The sequence below is a fragment of the Phascolarctos cinereus genome, unplaced genomic scaffold, assembly GCF_003287225.1.
Source record: "Phascolarctos cinereus isolate Bilbo 61053 unplaced genomic scaffold, phaCin_HiC Scaffold_4;HRSCAF=312, whole genome shotgun sequence".
Classification (NCBI taxonomy): Eukaryota; Metazoa; Chordata; class Mammalia; order Diprotodontia; family Phascolarctidae; genus Phascolarctos; species Phascolarctos cinereus.
The window spans coordinates 697,000,210-697,015,661 of NW_027555847.1; the positions used below are offsets into that span (position 1 = coordinate 697,000,210).

The 15,452-nt window shown below is 51.7% G+C and overlaps 3 protein-coding genes across 6 annotated transcripts; 2 read left to right on the forward strand and 1 right to left on the reverse strand.

The window, feature by feature from the left end:
- Nucleotides 1-102: 102 nt before the first annotated feature.
- On the forward strand, nucleotides 103-237 carry LOC144457121 (uncharacterized). The gene has a single exon (XM_078154278.1). It carries the CDS (start codon nucleotides 103-105, stop codon nucleotides 235-237), a length of 135 nt encoding a protein of 44 aa, XP_078010404.1.
- A 907-nt stretch (nucleotides 238-1,144) lies between these two features.
- DIABLO (diablo IAP-binding mitochondrial protein) lies at nucleotides 1,145-8,764 on the forward strand. Its single transcript, XM_020970129.2, has 6 exons — nucleotides 1,145-1,285; nucleotides 2,816-2,936; nucleotides 5,047-5,178; nucleotides 5,842-5,952; nucleotides 6,139-6,235; nucleotides 7,897-8,764. The coding sequence occupies exons 1-6, from the start codon at nucleotides 1,236-1,238 to the stop codon at nucleotides 8,130-8,132; spliced, it is 747 nt and encodes a 248-aa protein (XP_020825788.1). The 5' UTR covers nucleotides 1,145-1,235; the 3' UTR covers nucleotides 8,133-8,764.
- Nucleotides 8,765-9,048: 284 nt separating this feature from the next.
- Nucleotides 9,049-13,845, reverse strand: B3GNT4 (UDP-GlcNAc:betaGal beta-1,3-N-acetylglucosaminyltransferase 4). Of its 4 annotated transcripts, none has more exons than XM_020970121.2 (3): nucleotides 13,745-13,845; nucleotides 12,103-12,244; nucleotides 9,049-10,330 (listed from the first exon to the last, which is right to left on the reverse strand). In XM_020970121.2, exon 3 carries the CDS (start codon nucleotides 10,303-10,305, stop codon nucleotides 9,226-9,228), a length of 1,080 nt encoding a protein of 359 aa, XP_020825780.1. In that variant the 5' UTR covers nucleotides 10,306-10,330; nucleotides 12,103-12,244; nucleotides 13,745-13,845; the 3' UTR covers nucleotides 9,049-9,225. The 4 variants fall into 4 exon arrangements, with proteins under 4 accessions (XP_020825780.1, XP_020825784.1, XP_020825779.1 ...); XM_020970125.2 differs by having other exon boundaries at nucleotides 12,103-12,182; nucleotides 13,745-13,837; XM_020970120.2 differs by lacking the exon at nucleotides 13,745-13,845 and adding an exon at nucleotides 13,475-13,573.
- Nucleotides 13,846-15,452: the final 1,607 nt, after the last annotated feature.

Below are 15,452 nucleotides of genomic sequence, written 5' to 3' on the forward strand. Positions count from 1 at the left end.
CGACGGAGGGCCCCGGAGGCTCCAGTTAGCTCGGCTCGCTTTGTCTCGCCCCTCCCCGCAGGGCAGGTCCGGCCGGCGGGGCGCCGGCAGAGTGGGGCCGCGATGCGGACCTCGTGGGCGGTGCACGTGCTGCGGACGCTGCGGGAGCTGCTCGCCTTCTTGCTGTTCAGTTATACGGTGCTCATCGGGGCACTTCTGCTGGCCGGCTGGACCACCTACTTTCTGGTGCTGAAGTGACAGCTCCGGGCACCATGGTCCTGGCCGGACCGCCGCTTGGACCAGTCCTCCCGCCCCGGGGACCAAGCGCCCGTCCGTCCGGCCCAAACTTTCCAACTTCGGCCGCGGGCGAGGAGAACCACGTGAAAGGGGGAGACCTTCGATCCGCCCTGCTTGAGGCGGCCTTCAGCTTCTAACCGGTCCTCGTCCTCCTCCCGGGTCTTTTCCCTTCTCCCCTGCCTTTCCCCGGCGGGGAGCTAGCCCTCCTAGGCGCTTGGGGGGCGAGGCCCGCAGCCGCGAGAGCTCCTCCTCCTCCCACCGCCCCTTGGGGCGGGGCCTACGCCGCGAGCGTTTCTCCTCTTCTCCCCCGTCCTGGAGGCGGGGCCCGCAGCCGCGAGAACTCCTTCCCTTCCACCGCCCCTTGGGGCGGGGCCTAGGCCGCGAGCGCTTCTCGTCTCCTGGAGGCGGGGCCCGCAGCTGTGAGAGCTCCCCCCCCCTCACTGCTCCTGGGGGCGGGGCCCATAACCGCACGAGCTCTTCTCCCTCCTCTTCTGCGGACTGGACCCCCAGGCAGCGAGAGCACCTCCTCAACTCCTGCGGGCGGAGCTCGTAGCCGAGAGAGTACCTCCTCCCACCACCTTCCCTAGAGGTGGGGCCCCACAGCCGCTGGTGCTCCTCCCCCTTCAATTTCCCCTAGGGGCGGGGCCCACAGCCGCGCGCGCTCCTCCCTTACGCACCTCCCCCAAGGGAGAGACCCACAGTCGCACGCGCCTCTCCTTCCCCTCCCTAAGGGCGGGGTCTCCAGCCTCTAGAGATCCTCCCCTCCACTTCTCTGGGGGTGGGGCCTGAGCCGTGCGTAGGATTGTATTCCTCCTCCCCTCTTGGGAGGGCGTGACTTCGAGGCCCCACCCCCCCTTCGCGTCACTCTAAAGGCGGAGTCAAGTCCTCTTGTCCTATCAGGTGCTGGAACCTGGTGATCGCACCACTTCCGGCGACAGCTGTCCGGCGTCCGCTGTGGAATGGCGGCTCTGAGGAGCTGGGTTCTCCGGAGCGTCGGCTCATTCTTCAGGTACTCAAGTCGCGCGGGGAGCGCAAGAGGGCGGGGACCAACCGTCACCGGCGCCCCGACCCCCCCAAAACGGAGGCCTGGCTCTTTCCTCAGCCCCCTTCTATGCCCTATGGCCCTGGGTCCTCCGGTCTGCACAGCCTCCAGCCCGCCACTTCTAGGAGCTCCCGAGGGGGCCCGTTCAGATTTTTGACCTCTAACCCCTGACTCAGTACGGGCCGTTTTCATCTTGCTTAGAGTGTAAGCTCCTTGAGAGCAGAGACGGCCTGCATCTCCAGCAATAGCACAATGCCCGGCCACCCAGCTGGAGCTTAATAAGTGCTCGTTGAAGGAGTGATGCCTGTGGGAGAGGGCTTGAGGCAGTGAGCGCGTAGGGCTCGGGGCCGCCGGGCACCTGGACCCCCAGAGGCAGCCTCTGCCGACAAAGAAAGAGGCCCTGGTGGAGCAGTGAGTGGAATTGGCTTTGGGGGTGGAGTCGGGACAACCAGGATTCTCTTCTGCCTCCGACCATTCCGGGGTGACCCTGGGCAAAACCTCTGTTTCCTCATCTGTAAAATGGGGATGAATGGAGCACCCATCTTCCACGGCTGCTGTGAAAATGTATGGAAAGCGCCATGTTTATTCATCGTGTATGAAAAGGAGCTTGTTTGTAAGCCCCCTGATGTGAGTCCTGCCCGGATAGCGGGTAATAGTGGGTAGATCCCATGCATTCAGTGGCACCGTTACAGTTAATTTCAGAATCACGTTGAATATTACGGACTGCTAATAGCAAATTCTCCAAGTCCCAGTCAGCCGGCAGGCGTGAGATCTAATTGAAGCTCCTGGATCACCTGCTGCCAGAGCCAGATTTGTGAGTCACTTGGAGATGCTGCCACAATGGTTCTGTACAGCTTCTATAACTCAAGTTTCTTTAGCTCTCTAGGGTTTATAAAACACTCCCACAACAACCCTGTGTTGTTGGTAGTGCAAGTTTTCTACCATTCCATTTTAATGATGAGGAAGCCAAGGCTTAGGGGTTGAGTCTGCAGAGCTAGTAAAAGTCTTCTGACTGTCAAGAGTTTCACTATTTGAGGACAGGAAGGGTTCACAGGAGTTGTCACATGCTGAAGTGAGCCTTGAGAACCCCTGTAGAGCATTGGTTTGGCACCTATCCTCAGTCCCTGCTGACTCTCACTTTTTGGGTTCTGAGAGGAAAACTTCAGACCTGGCTGCTGTATATCTAACTTGGAGTCCCTTGGGGTGCCTCCGTTCTTCCTGGTGATTTTGTCTGTGGCTACTTTCCACCCCCCACCCCACCAGGGATTGCTGGCTTACAATACATGTTATTCTATCTTGTAAAATGTCAGGTTTGACACTTAAGTGGCTGTGAACATACTGGACTGGTATTGTTTGGGCAGGGTAGGCAAGGAGGAATGTCTAGCGTTTCTTCTCCCCCCCAAAAATAATTCAAAGAACCCCTTCGAAGATTGATTTATCCAAGTTTTCTTGGGATCGGGCTTCTCCTTCATTGTGTTTCACATTTCTGACTTACAGGCAGAGTGTTCCAGCTGTAGCAAAGTTGAGGAGATGCCGTTTCTCAGATTTGGTGGGACCCTGGCACAAAACAGTGGCAGTGGGGTTTGGAGTAACCCTATGTGCAGTTCCTATAGCACAGGTACGGTACCGTGATATACTTGGGAGTGCCTTTAGCACCTTAAACAAAGCTGCTCAATAAATGTTTGTTGAATTCAGGTATTGAAGCACTGGCATTGTGGTCTCATGCCTGGGGAGGAAGAGCCTCCTTTGCAACAAGTTTTGACTTAAACATTTTGAGATCTCTGAACATGTTTTTTTAACACAAAAAGCAGGATAAAATTAGTCGTGTGTATTTTGGTCATAATCTCTAATGGCTTATAATGATTCCAGTGGCTCTAACCTTTATGTTAGAGTTTCTGACATGCATGTTTTCAGTACTTGACCTCTCAGGCTATACTCCATTATCTTGTAAGTTACCTTTAGTTTTCAAACAATCTTTCAAGTGTCCCGGTATTGTTACTGACCTGCTGCAGAAAGTTTGCTGGCTGCTGTCCTTGCCTCCAGTTGTCCTAGCCACGCTCCTTCCCCTTCTTCGCACTGTCACCCTGCTCATAACATCCTGATAGAGTGTAAGCTTTCTGACGGTAAGGAGTCTTATTTTGGCTCTCCCTTCCTGGTGGCTGGCACAGTGCTTGGCACGTAGGCATTTCATAAATGTTTGTGGGCCAATTGGTTGGTCTCCCTGAGAACCTGTAGCGGTGCCCTCTCGTCTGTGCGGTTCAGTCCAGATTCTTACCGTCCAGTTCCATACTGCGCCCTGTCCAGCTTGATCTCTCAGTACTTCCTAACGTGAACCCCGTTTTCTAACCTGGGTTGTCTCATCACTGACACCTTACCACACCAAGTTGATTCTGGCTCTCCTTTCTGCCCCTCCAAGATCTGCCAATCATGCCAAGCCCTTCACAGCACCTTCCCCCAGTAACTACAATCAATACTGAGTGACCTTTGAGCCCTTGTTTATACTGTGCAGTGCTTTCTTAGTTTGTGGTATTTTGTGTGTTTGAGCCGTACTTCCTCAACAAAATTGAAGGCAGATAGGGCTGCATGTCTTTGTTCCGCCCTTTCCAGAGTAGTAGTTCAGAGGGTGTGGGAAATACCGCCAATACTTGTTGAATAGAATGGTACCCATGTCTTAGAGTAAAGCAGCTTTTATATCTCAAACTGTGGGTTTCATGTTTCAGTTCCATGAGATTGGTGAGAAATCTGGTGCCATCCAGGGGGCTTGACCTCCAAAAGGCCAGGATACATATCACGGCTACTGTCATCAGCCAGTTCTAAGTAGTTACACTAAAAATAGCAAAGGAGAAACATGTTGAGGATGAGGCAAAGCCAAGTGGAACACAAAGCAGGCACAGAAGGGTGATTGTTCGGTCTAGAAGGCAGACCCAGTTAGCTACAACCTGGTCTGGCTATTACCAGTGTTTAACTAAAGCTGGCTGTTTCTCTTTCTCTCCAGTGTGAGAAGGGGGGATTATTTGGAGGTTGTGGGGGAGGGGTTTGGACTGGGTCCCCCGGTCTTGCCCAGGCTGGAGAGGCAGTGACCACTTACAGGCCTGGAGCTACTACTGGTCAGCACAAAGCTTTGACCTGCTCTGTTTCCAGCCTGGGCTAGTTCACCCCTCCTTAGGCCCCTCCGCCCCACCAGCTCTCAGGGGCTCACCATGTTGGTGCCAGACTTAGTGTGGTCACCAGGTTGGCTTAGTCCACTGTGAACTCTGAACTCCTGACCTCAAGAAGTCACCAGCCTTAACCTCAGCCTCCCTGGTAGCAGGGATGACAAGCCTATGCTGCCATGTGTGGCAAGAGAGGGGTGTTTTTTAGCCTGGTGCACCAAGATCCCAGTAAAATATTTTCCCTCAAATAGTTAATTTAGCTTGAAGCTTCTGTGGTGTCTCCATAACTTTGTATCATTGTCTGTGAAGCGCGCGTGTGTATACGCACACATAAAATAACTTTGAATGTTGTCACTTATGACTGTTTATTTTTTTTTTATCAGAAAAATCATCTGTTTCCTTATTCAGGGAGAGTCACCTTGTTTTTTGTGTCCTAGGGTTTTTGAATGGAGGGCTGCCATGTGGCAGCTTTGAAGGCCAGTCTTTAAAGGCACGTGGTCTGTACTGTCTTTGCCCTCTTCTGGGCAAGAGTTTGAGCAGAAACCTGCCCTTAAATGCAGACACTTTGTTTTTCAGAAGACAGAGACCCACTTTCTTAGTAATGAAGCACTGATGAGAAGGGCGGTTTCCATGGTGACGGACAGCACCTCCACCTTTCTCTCACAAACCACATATGCACTGATTGAAGCCATCACAGAGTACACCAGGGTAAGTTCATCCTCAGCCAGGCTATTTACAACCATCGAAATCTGTGAGATAAAGACTTAGCATGGATTTGCAAAATGGAAAGATATTTATGTCTTCTTTTGTTCATCAGTGTTGACTTTGTTGTCCTGTGTTGTTAGCAAACAAGTATTAATGTTGACAGCTCTGCAGTTTCCTTCCTGTAGTGAAGCAGCATCTCAGTGGAGTCTAGAGATTGGAAGTAGGAATGAGGATGAGGAAGAAAAGCTCAGGGCCTAGATTAGCCATTAATTGGCTCCTGGAAAACCCTGTAATTGACTCCAGAACACAGCTATTTCTTGCACATACCAAGAGGATGAAAGTCTCTAGAGAAAGATGGGATTTGGTTGCTTGGCATTAAACCTAGGAGAACTCTGTAGGTGCTGCCTTAGGCCATGTCACAGTGGCATTGAAGCTGTCCATTGGCTTCCTCTTTAAAAAAAACTCTCCAGTACTTGGCCCTCAGCACAAGGGCAGCTTCTTGTAGGCAGGAACCATTTCATTTTTAGCTTTTGTGCCCCAGATGCCTCACTCAGAGCTTTCCCCTCGTTGGACACTCAGTGAATTTTTTTTTTAAATCACCCAGTTCCAGTCTGGCCATCCTGTTGAGACCTTTCCTTTTAAACCAACTCATCTCTTTACTTGCAGGCAGTTTACACATTAGTGTCTCTCTACCGACAATACTCAAGTTTGCTTGGGAAAATGAATTCTCAAGAGGAAGATGCAGTGTGGCAGGTGATCATAGGAGCCAGGGTTGAGGTAAAAAACAAACCAACCCCAAACTAATTAGTAGTTGTCACCACTTAATTTCATCCAGGAAACAAACTGTGAAATTGAGTTACCTCACCACTAACTTCCCAATAAAACACTCCTCTTAAGGAAGCCACTTCTACTGTCTTTGACCTTTCTGCTCTTCCTGGTTGAAATGCTTTCTTTAAATTACAGATGTCTTCAAAACAGGAAGAGTACTTAAAGCTAGAAACGACTTGGATGACCGCCATCAGTCTGTCAGAGATGGCAGCAGAAGCAGCCTACCAGTCAGGTATGCCCAGCAGCTGGCAAAGGCCAGTCACTCATGGGGGATTCCCAGACGCCCCCACCCTTCCTCAGCCAAAGACAGGCAAATTATCAGTGAAGCTTGGAGTCTGGCAGCTCTGTCCTCTGAGCGTGCAGTGACAGGAGCCTGTTGGTGTAACGGGAAACCTGGCTGCTGCCTCACCTCTGGCACGGAGCCTTCCCAATAGCCTGAGAGTGTGGCAGAGAGCTGTCTCCTGCCAGGGAGAGAGCATCACCTGACCATTCATAGAATGTCAAGTTCGTACAGAACCCCAAGAAGGAAAAGGAAAGATGGTCATACAGTAAGTTAGTGGCAGAATCAAGGCCCAAGGTCCCGAGTGCCATCCCAGGTAGATGCTTTCAGCAGCTCTGAAGCTCTTGTGTGCCCAGTGTGTTTAAGCAAGGCCCTTTGGTCTCAGGCAGGATGAGATGGAGGAGCTCAGAGTTGAGTTCTGGTGAAGAACATCATGTCCCTTCTGTGGATACTGCTAGGAGGAGCGGCTGAAGGTAGAGCTGGGATGTGAGCCAGGTGATGTGAGGAGCTAGCTCAGGGACCAGGCCCAAGCAGTCTGAAGAGCTTTGCCACATGTAACACTGGATCTTAGAGATGACTGAGGCTGTCCCTCTTCTCTTATGGAGCAGGAAACAGAGGCCTAGAGAGGGGAAGGGATTTGCCCTGGATCACATAACTAGTTGGTAACAGCTCATTCCAGGCTATATATTCTTCTGTGGGAACAACTAGAACTTTGTTGTGAGAGGCAGGATGGCCTAGGGGAAGAGCATCAGACTGGATTCCAAGGCCTTACTTTGTCCCTCTGAGGCATGTCCTGGAGTCACTTAATGTCTCAGAGCTTGTTTTCTCACCCATAAACCCGCACTGCTGCTAAGAACTCACATTCCTAGAGTACTTTATCTACAAAGAGCTTTCTTCCCAACATAGTTGTGCAAGGATTATTATCCCCATTGTGCAAGTATGAAAACCAAGGCTCAGGTTGATGATTGTTTTAATGGTACAAGGCAGTAAGTGAGTGTGAACCTTAGCCAGTCTGCAGATTGACATCAGAGGGAGCCCTGAAGGCGACAGTAACAAGTGTGGCAGGAGCCTTGAGGTTTGGTGGGGGTTTTTTTGTTTTTTTAAAGGCAGTTGGGGTTAAGTGACTTGCCCAGGGTCACACAGCTAGCAAGTGTCAAGTGTTTGGTCTGAGGCTGGATTGGAACTTGCGTCCTCCTGACTTCAGGGCCAGCGCTCTGTCCACTGCACCACTGAGCTGCCCGAGCCTTGAGGTTCTCAGGGGGAGTTTTCTACCATGCTTGCAGAGGGGCTGGAGGAAGATGCTGATGTCTTCATTTATAGGGAGGTGCCTTGATTGTTAATGCAGAATAGCTGTGTAAGGAGGGGCTCAGGGGGTCCTGGGCACCTAGCTGGCCGCCCCACCCCCGCCCACAAGCAGCATGAAGAATAAGTGTTCCAGGGGGAACTCAAGAACCCGAGTGCACGGATGTAGTCCTCGCTCCTAAACAAAACTCTTTGGCCTTGTTTGGAGCTCCCATGCTTTTATGTCCTGTTTTCATCTTACCTGCTCATGGGCTGACCTGGCATGTTCCATCTTCCCTGCTGCTGACTTAAGATGCTCGATCTGTTTCCAGGTGCTGATCAGGCTTCAGTTACAGCTCGAAATCACGTTCAGCTGGTGAAGACTCAAGTTCAGGAAGTGCGCCAGCTGTCCAAGACAGCTGAGACCAAGTTGGCTGAGGCCCAGACTGAAGAGCTACACCTCAGACGCCCAGAGAAGCCGGAAGAAGGGGTCTCCCCCCAGTGCCCAAGCACCGGGGGATCTGTGCTGTCAGACCATGAAGAAGAGGCCTACTTACGGGAAGACTGAGGAGGCCTCTCCTGTGGGCACTAATACTGTGAATATGGTTACCTAGATTGCCTTGGAAAAGAGAATTAGAAAGGAGCGGAAGCTGGGCTGGAGGGCTAGCGAAGAGTAATCCCATTCCTGAGTTAGGCAGCAGGTTCCAAGCTCTGTGAGATCCAGAGATCCCATGCACCTCACCCCAGTTTGAGTGGTGAAATGAGAATTGTCATGGCCACCCAGCTACCAGTCACGAAAGCTGCCCTCAGCAGCCTGCTCAAGCTCCTCTAGCTGCCTTTTCCTGGAGAGAAGCTCAGGCTCCCTCAGTCACCTGGGGGCAAGGGGCACAGCCCTCTTAACCAGTTAATTTAAGTAGTAGGTTAGCCTCCCTTTTCAACCCTAGTCAGGTTTTCAAATGTAGGTTATTTAAGCATTGGTTCCCCCTTGTGGGATGTGAATGGGGGGTGGGGGAGAGGCCTGTTTGTAGTATTTGTTTTTCAAAGGTTCATGCCCTCTTTGACCTGTCTTACTTTTAGTCTAAGTGTGGCTAAGATAAGTGCCTGGCCTGCCCCTGCAAGGAGGTCTGGCTGCACATCTGGGGAAGGTACTTCACGAAACGTGTTTGTATTCGGTGTGAAACAGGAGTCACTTATATGAAATTCTCTTTGCGTTGTGTTGCTTTGTGTCTTTTTACTCGTCTTTTCTGTTTTTGTATCTCCCCCCCCCCAAAAAAAGAGGAACTTTTCCTTGTATGTTTAAAATACTAGGGAGGTTTTTCTGCAGGGAATGAAGCTAGCCAGGATTATCCCATACCCAGGTCTGTAGAAAAGCCACTCACTACCTGGAGTCCACTTATTTCTTTTAAAAACTTTGGCAGAGATGGAGCTTGGTTGAGTGGGGTTACCAACCCCACTGCACACTCTCCCATCCATTAACCAGGCTCTTTTTGTGTGTTTTTTTAATCAAAGTTAATCTGTGGGGCTACAGTTTAGGACATAATTTTCCATCAAGCTACATTAGTTTAAGAGCTCTGTTTTCTTAGCCTTTATAGGAAGTAACCAATAGCAAAGTCCCCTACTTGCCTCTGAACACTACCAGTGTGGACCTCTCAGACATTCCCTCAGCCAGGCTGTTGGGCCTGAGCAGGGAGGGCAGCACACCGAAGGCCCTCATCCTTCACCAGAGCCCACGTAGTCCACATCTCCAGGGGGCTGAGACGGTGCACCAGCAGCAGCCCCTTGTACAAACATGGGTCTAGGGGGTCCAGGGGTCGTTGAATCCCAAAGGTCTTGAATCCTGCATGGTGGGTTGGCTTTACTCCCAGTTTCTTCAAGCACATCCCCACAAAAACGTCATCAATGGGAAATAAGTCCACCTCCTCCACTGCAGCCTGGAGCCCTCGAACTGTTGCCTGGGACATCACATACCCCCCACCTCCAGCATAGGGTGGGTAATGTGGAGCATGGTACATGGAGGGGGGGATGAAGTACTTAACCCTAGTGTTCCTGTTAGGAAGGGCTTCACTGATCACATCCCCGACGAAGAGATCCTGGGTGGCGTCTTGCCCTTCCAGGAACTCTAGGACATTGGGCACATGGACAAAGACGTCATCATCCCCTTTGAGGACAAACTGGGCCTGTGGACAGCTGGTGGCCAGCCACCTTTGGAGATGAAGCTCCTTCAGAGTCAAGTTGAAAAAGTCTTCAGTAAAGTTCCACTGTAAAATGTCATCAAACTCCTGACTCTCGTAAACCAGCAACTGAGGGGGTGGGGAAGTTCCCCCTACTCCCAAGAGAAATACCAGTTTTAGCTGCTGCCCCCCACGCAGGGCACTGACCCGGCCCCAGGTGCTGCGTATGGCTGCACGGCGGTCCACGTGAGCAGGCAATGATTTAATTGCCAGCAGGAGGAAGGTGGCAGCAGGGCAGCCTGTGGGCTGTAATAGGGTAGAGAAGTTCCGGCAGTGCTTATAGGTCAGGAAGAGACAGTGACGGACAGGCAGGACTGTGGATGCATTGGTGGCTTCAGAGTTGGGCAGACACAGGCTTCGATGGGACACTGCAGGCGCCCAGAAGGGATGCCTCACCACAGGGCCCCCCACCTGCTGTGCTGGCTTGGCCTCCCTCTTCAAAAAGAGGAGACACGTGAAGAGTGTCACTGACAGACTGTAGAGGGCAAGCCAACCGAGTCTCCGGGACATCTCGAGGCCCAAATGGCCCTCAGCCCTGCAGAGAGAAGAGAGCTTTATGAGCAAAGAAGGCAGCTGGGCTCACTGGCTTATAAAAAATTCCCTCAGTGCCATGAAGGATACTCCAAAGAAATGCAGAAAATCATGAGAAATGCACTGTTGGGTCTGTCAGCCTATTCTCTACACCAGGGATGGGGAACAAATCCTTTTATTTTGTTTTTTATCTTTGTTTTGTTCCCGTTATGTTCAATTTTTGTCATGGTTTGTTCTGTGAAATTTAGATTCAGTCAAAGGGCCTCACCTGAGGACCAAGAGGGCCACGTGTGGCCTCCAGGCCACAGGTTCCCCACCCCTGCTACACTGAGAGCCTAACTTGGAGCTGCAAGCTCTAAACATTATGGTTGTTGACTTGAGAAGGTTGAAACTGTAACCAAAAGATACTCTTTGACAAAAGTAGGTACTCAAGAAATGTTTATTGAATTAACTTCCCTTAATAACCCCTTGTGGATCTGCTTACATCTGTACAGTCTCTGATGGCTGATGCAATTCTTTAAAGCTTATTCCCCACTGAGACTTTTAAGGAAGTGTTTCATTTCCTAACTTAAAACTTGTTCCTTTTAGACCTGAAAGGAAATCTTTTAGATCTTGTTTTTGGTATATGAATTCATGTTTAACTTGGCCTTTGTGATTTTGGAGACTAGGATTACTGCAGGCTCTCAGCCTCAGGCTTTTACCAGAACTGAGTCCTGGCCTTTGTTTAATGTAAGGCATTTTCCTGATCTGACCTTTGTATGTGCTGCTGCAGGCTGGGTTAGGGGCTGAGGTGCAGTGGCCTTGGATAGATGGACAAATGAGACTCCTGAGTTGTAGTCTGAACTTCTGCTTGGCTGTAAGTCCAAATCAAATTCCCTTCTGTTGTATCTGCTCTAAACATGAAACCAAGAAATCCAACTACTGCTGGTCGTCTAGGGACACTATCTGAAAAGCTCTGAGCTTCTCAAGGAGAAAAATTGTGTTGGCCCCAAGCAGACTCTGTTAGAAAGATCACAGACCTATTTTACTTGGAATGCAATTCACTCCATTCATACTGCATCTCCTAATCCAAGTATTTTCACTGGCCGTCCCCCATGCCTAGAATTCTCTCCCTCCTCAGCCTCTTCCTTCAAGTCTCAGCTAAAATCCAATCTTCTACAAGAAGCCTTTCTTGATTCCCCATTAATGTGTAGAGCTGTCCCTCTGTTGATTATTTTATCCTGTATGTATCTTGTGTCTACGTAGTTGTTTATATGTTGTCTGGGGCTGTCTTTTGCCATCCTTTGTATCCCCAGCACTGAGCACAGTGCCTGGCCCTTAGGAGGTGCTTCATAAATGTTTATTGGCTGGCTCTCCCAGTCAACTTCCGAATCTGAGAAGTCAACTTCTCAAATCTGGAAAAGGCAAAATCCATCAGGTCAATTCCTTCCACAAACATTGGAAAAACAAGGGCCCCATGCAAGGTGCAGTAGAGACAGGGAAATGAATAGGCCCCAGGCCCCCATACCCAAATTACACTGAGTGATAGAAACAAGTCACAGAGGAACTGGAGGGTGGAGGGGAGGGAGGGAGCGGAGAAAGAGATCCACAGACTGGGAAAGGCTTCACAAAGGCAGCCTTTTTACTGACCCTTGAAAGACAGTGGGCTTTTGATGGGCAGAGACTGGGGGAGGGGAAGGGGGAGCAAGGGAGCAGTTCCAGCAGAAGAAATAAGAGCAAAAGCCAGGAGAAGAGGATACCCAAGTCAATTCAATTCAACAAACGTTTATCAAATACCTTCACTGCAAGGGCATGGGGCTTCAGAGATGAAAAATGAAACTGTCCCTGCAGGCTACGGCTTTAATGGTGGTTCTGATCTAGGCCAAAGCAAAAGCAGAGAATTCTCCTTAAACGATGCCATTGAATGGGCTAAAGCCACCTGGAGTGGAGTGAAGAAGAGTGTATATTACTGAGGGCTACAGGTGACCACCTGTGTCCACCTCACCAGACAGCGGGACTTGTTCTCCCCTAATGCCCCAGAGCTGCCCCGCTACCACTCAGGAGTCAGGCAGGACCCAGGCATGAGAGGCTGGAAGGGATCCGGGGGGCGGCGCAAAGTGCCCAAGATGCTTACTACCTGTGTGACCCTGGGCAGATCTCTCAACCTTTTCGGGCTTCAGTCTCCTCATCTGTAACATGAGGGGACTTGGTGAAGACAGCCTCTGAGGTTTCTTCCAGCTCTAGGGATCTCTTGCAAGCTCTCATTTTACAGATAAGGAAAGAGAGGCCCGGAGAGCTGCAGCAACTTAATGATAAGGTCCCCCACTCCGAATCCAGCGCTCTCCACAGAAACCACAGGGTTTGGAAGTTCTGGGATGGGGAATGACTTTCCTTGTCTTGTTTCCGTTCAGAAAGAGGAACGAGAAGAAAGCCTGAGCCCCCCACCCCCCAACACATACACCCCGGGGGCTGGAAGAAAAGGGAGGAGGGGTCGGGTGCCGCAAGAAGCGACAAACCCCAGCAGGCCCCGGAGAGCCTCGTTCCAATCGCCCCCCTCTCCTTTCGGAACTTCCATTGAGCACCTGCCCTGAGAATGCTCTCCCGGAGCCCCCGTGCTCGCAAATTAAAAGCCCATTATCCTGCCCACTCGGCGGGGTGAATCTTCCAAGGCTCGGAGGAAGACCCTGCTCGGGCTAACTCCTCAGCCTCTGGGAGTCCCCGCTGGCAAAGGGACAAGGCCCCCCGGAAAAGAAGGGGCCCCTGCCCCGGCCCATTCATCAGACCGTCCAAAGAGAACAAAAGCTCGGGCGGCCAGAGATCAAACCCCTGCCGGAGCCCTCCCCCGATGAAGGATGGGGCCTTCCGTGGGCGCTGAAATGGTGCCCAGTGGCCCCGCTGCCCGGGACCTCCAGAAGGGGGGGACGCGCGGACGATCTCAGCCTCGCTGCTGCTTCTGGGGGCCCCGCCTGCAGCGAAAGACGAGGGGGTGCAATCATTTCTCTCACCCCCATCCCCTGGCTTCCCAGAGCAACCCCGACGCCTGGGAAGGGAGAGGAGCCGGCGCCAGGATCGCCCACCCTCTCGTCGGGGCCGAGGGTGGCAGGAGAGCCCTGGGGAGCCCTCCTTCCCCGACTACCCCACACCACTGACCTGGCGCCCCGCGCCCTACCTCGCCTGAAGCTCATGCACTTGCCGGGCCCCTCCGCAGCGAAGAGAGGAGGGCGGGAAGCGAGTCCGCTAAGGGATTCCCCCGCCATAGGGGAGGAGGGGCGGTAGCCCCGCCCGAGGCGGCCAATGAGCGCCCACAGAGCCCGGCCAGGGTCGCCACGGCAACTCGCGGGGCACAACGCCCCCCCCTCAGAGCCGGGGCTCGGAAGCGACCCGCCCCCCAGCCCTCCGGGCCAGCCTGGGAAGCACAGCCCCTGGAGGGGTCACTCACCTGAGCAGGGGCCCGGGTCGCCCGCGCGGACGCTCGTTGGGGCTTCGAAAGCGCAGCAAAGTCCGGAGTCTGGAGCCCAGGTGCGCGGCCCCTGCGCTCATGGAGGGGCGGGGCGAGGCTTCTGCTCACCTCCCATTGGCCCCCTCCCCTGCCACTCTCGAGAAAGCCCAACCCAGGGGGTCTCCTGCGTCCAAGTCCGGTGAAGCCGGCTGCAAAGTGCTCATTGAGCGCAATCCTGGGGCAAGGCCGGAGCCGAGAGGGGAGGTGTCCCAGGTAAGGAGGGAGGCGACGTCCCTCCGCTGTAGCACAAAGCACTCGGGGTCCTTGGGCAGGTCCCTTAATCTCTCCGAGTCTCAGTTTCTTCATCTATAAGTAGTGCGAATTGAATCCCAAGTGTCAGTGTTGGGGAAATGCAGCTACAGCATCAGGACGTCACCTGCGGAGGCTACGTACTGCATCCACCAACACTGATACCCGGGGTTCAAGTCGTGCCACACATAGCTGAAGAAACGGAAGATGCTTCTTAACTGCAGAAGGAACTGCTCCCCACCCCCAGCCCTGGCCCAGGTTCATTCATTCGACCAAGCATTTGATCAAGTGCCCCACTATGTGTTGAGCTCTGTCCTAGCTTCTGAGATTAAATAGACGAAAATGGTTTACCTTATGTCTGGGCTGCACTCCAGGCAGAACTTAGAGTCAGCCTTGACCATCGAGGCCCAGCACGAACACCCCCCACGCCACCTTTGCACATCCCTTGAAGACTAGCCATGCTTATACCGGTCCTGGAGTCAGGAGGACTCGGGTGCGAATCCAACCTCGGATACTTACTAGCTGTGTGACCCTGAGCAAGTCACTTAACCCCGATTGCCTCAAAAAGAAGAAGAACAATGCTTTGGCTAATATGGAAATACGTTTTGCATTATTTCACATGTGTAATGATATCATAGACTGCTTACCTTCTCAAAGGATGGGGGAGGGGCAGAAGAAAGGGAGAGAATTTGGAACTCAAAAATTTCAACTTTTTAACATGTAATTGGGAAATATTTATCAAAATAAATAAAATATATGTTAAAATCTTTTAAAATGACGATATTTCCAGTCCAGTGCCCTCAGACATCGTCCTGGGCAGCAGCCCCTGCTGGGATGCAGCCTGGTAACTGATCCCGCTGGTGCTCTAGCCGAAGCTGCTGAAAACCCAGGAAAGAAAGTTCTGGTCACCAAAATCCTCGGTGCTGTCAAACGTTTCAGGATTAGAGAATATTTTCCATAGAAATGGCATTAGAGACAATACCAGCTGCCCACACTTGGAGCTGGAACCTTCCCTAGGTGTTTTCTTCTCCATTAGAATGTGAGACAGTAAAAAGCAGGGACTGTCTTTTCTATTTGTATCTTCAGCGCTGTCTAGTGCTTTGCACATAGCTCTTAGCAAATGCTTCATTCATTCATTGATTGATTCATTCATTCATTCATAGTACTTGATAATCTTGATTGCTTGAATCACGGGGTCAAAGGGTATGAAGAGCTGAGTAACTTATATCATTCCAAATTGATTTCCGGGACAACTGTACCAATTCTATACCCATATAGCTATAGGAATCCCTTCCTGGCCCCTTCAGTTTTTCTGGACACTAGTGATTGGTGTTGGCAACCCCAAGAATAAGAATTCCTTTTGAGATGCAAAAGGGCTATCTCGTGTTAATTCTCCTGG

Coding starts and splice junctions, on each gene's coding strand:
- DIABLO (XM_020970129.2), top strand. CDS start 1,236: ATGGCGGCTCTGAGGAGCTGGGTTCTCCGGAGCGTCGGCTCATTCTTC. Junction 2,937..5,046: donor GTGCAGTTCCTATAGCACAG/GTACGGTACCGT, acceptor TTTGTTTTTCAG/AAGACAGAGACCCACTTTCT. Junction 5,953..6,138: donor TCATAGGAGCCAGGGTTGAG/GTAAAAAACAAA, acceptor TTTAAATTACAG/ATGTCTTCAAAACAGGAAGA.
- B3GNT4 (XM_020970121.2), bottom strand. CDS start 10,305: ATGTCCCGGAGACTCGGTTGGCTTGCCCTCTACAGTCTGTCAGTGACA.
- LOC144457121 (XM_078154278.1), top strand. CDS start 103: ATGCGGACCTCGTGGGCGGTGCACGTGCTGCGGACGCTGCGGGAGCTG.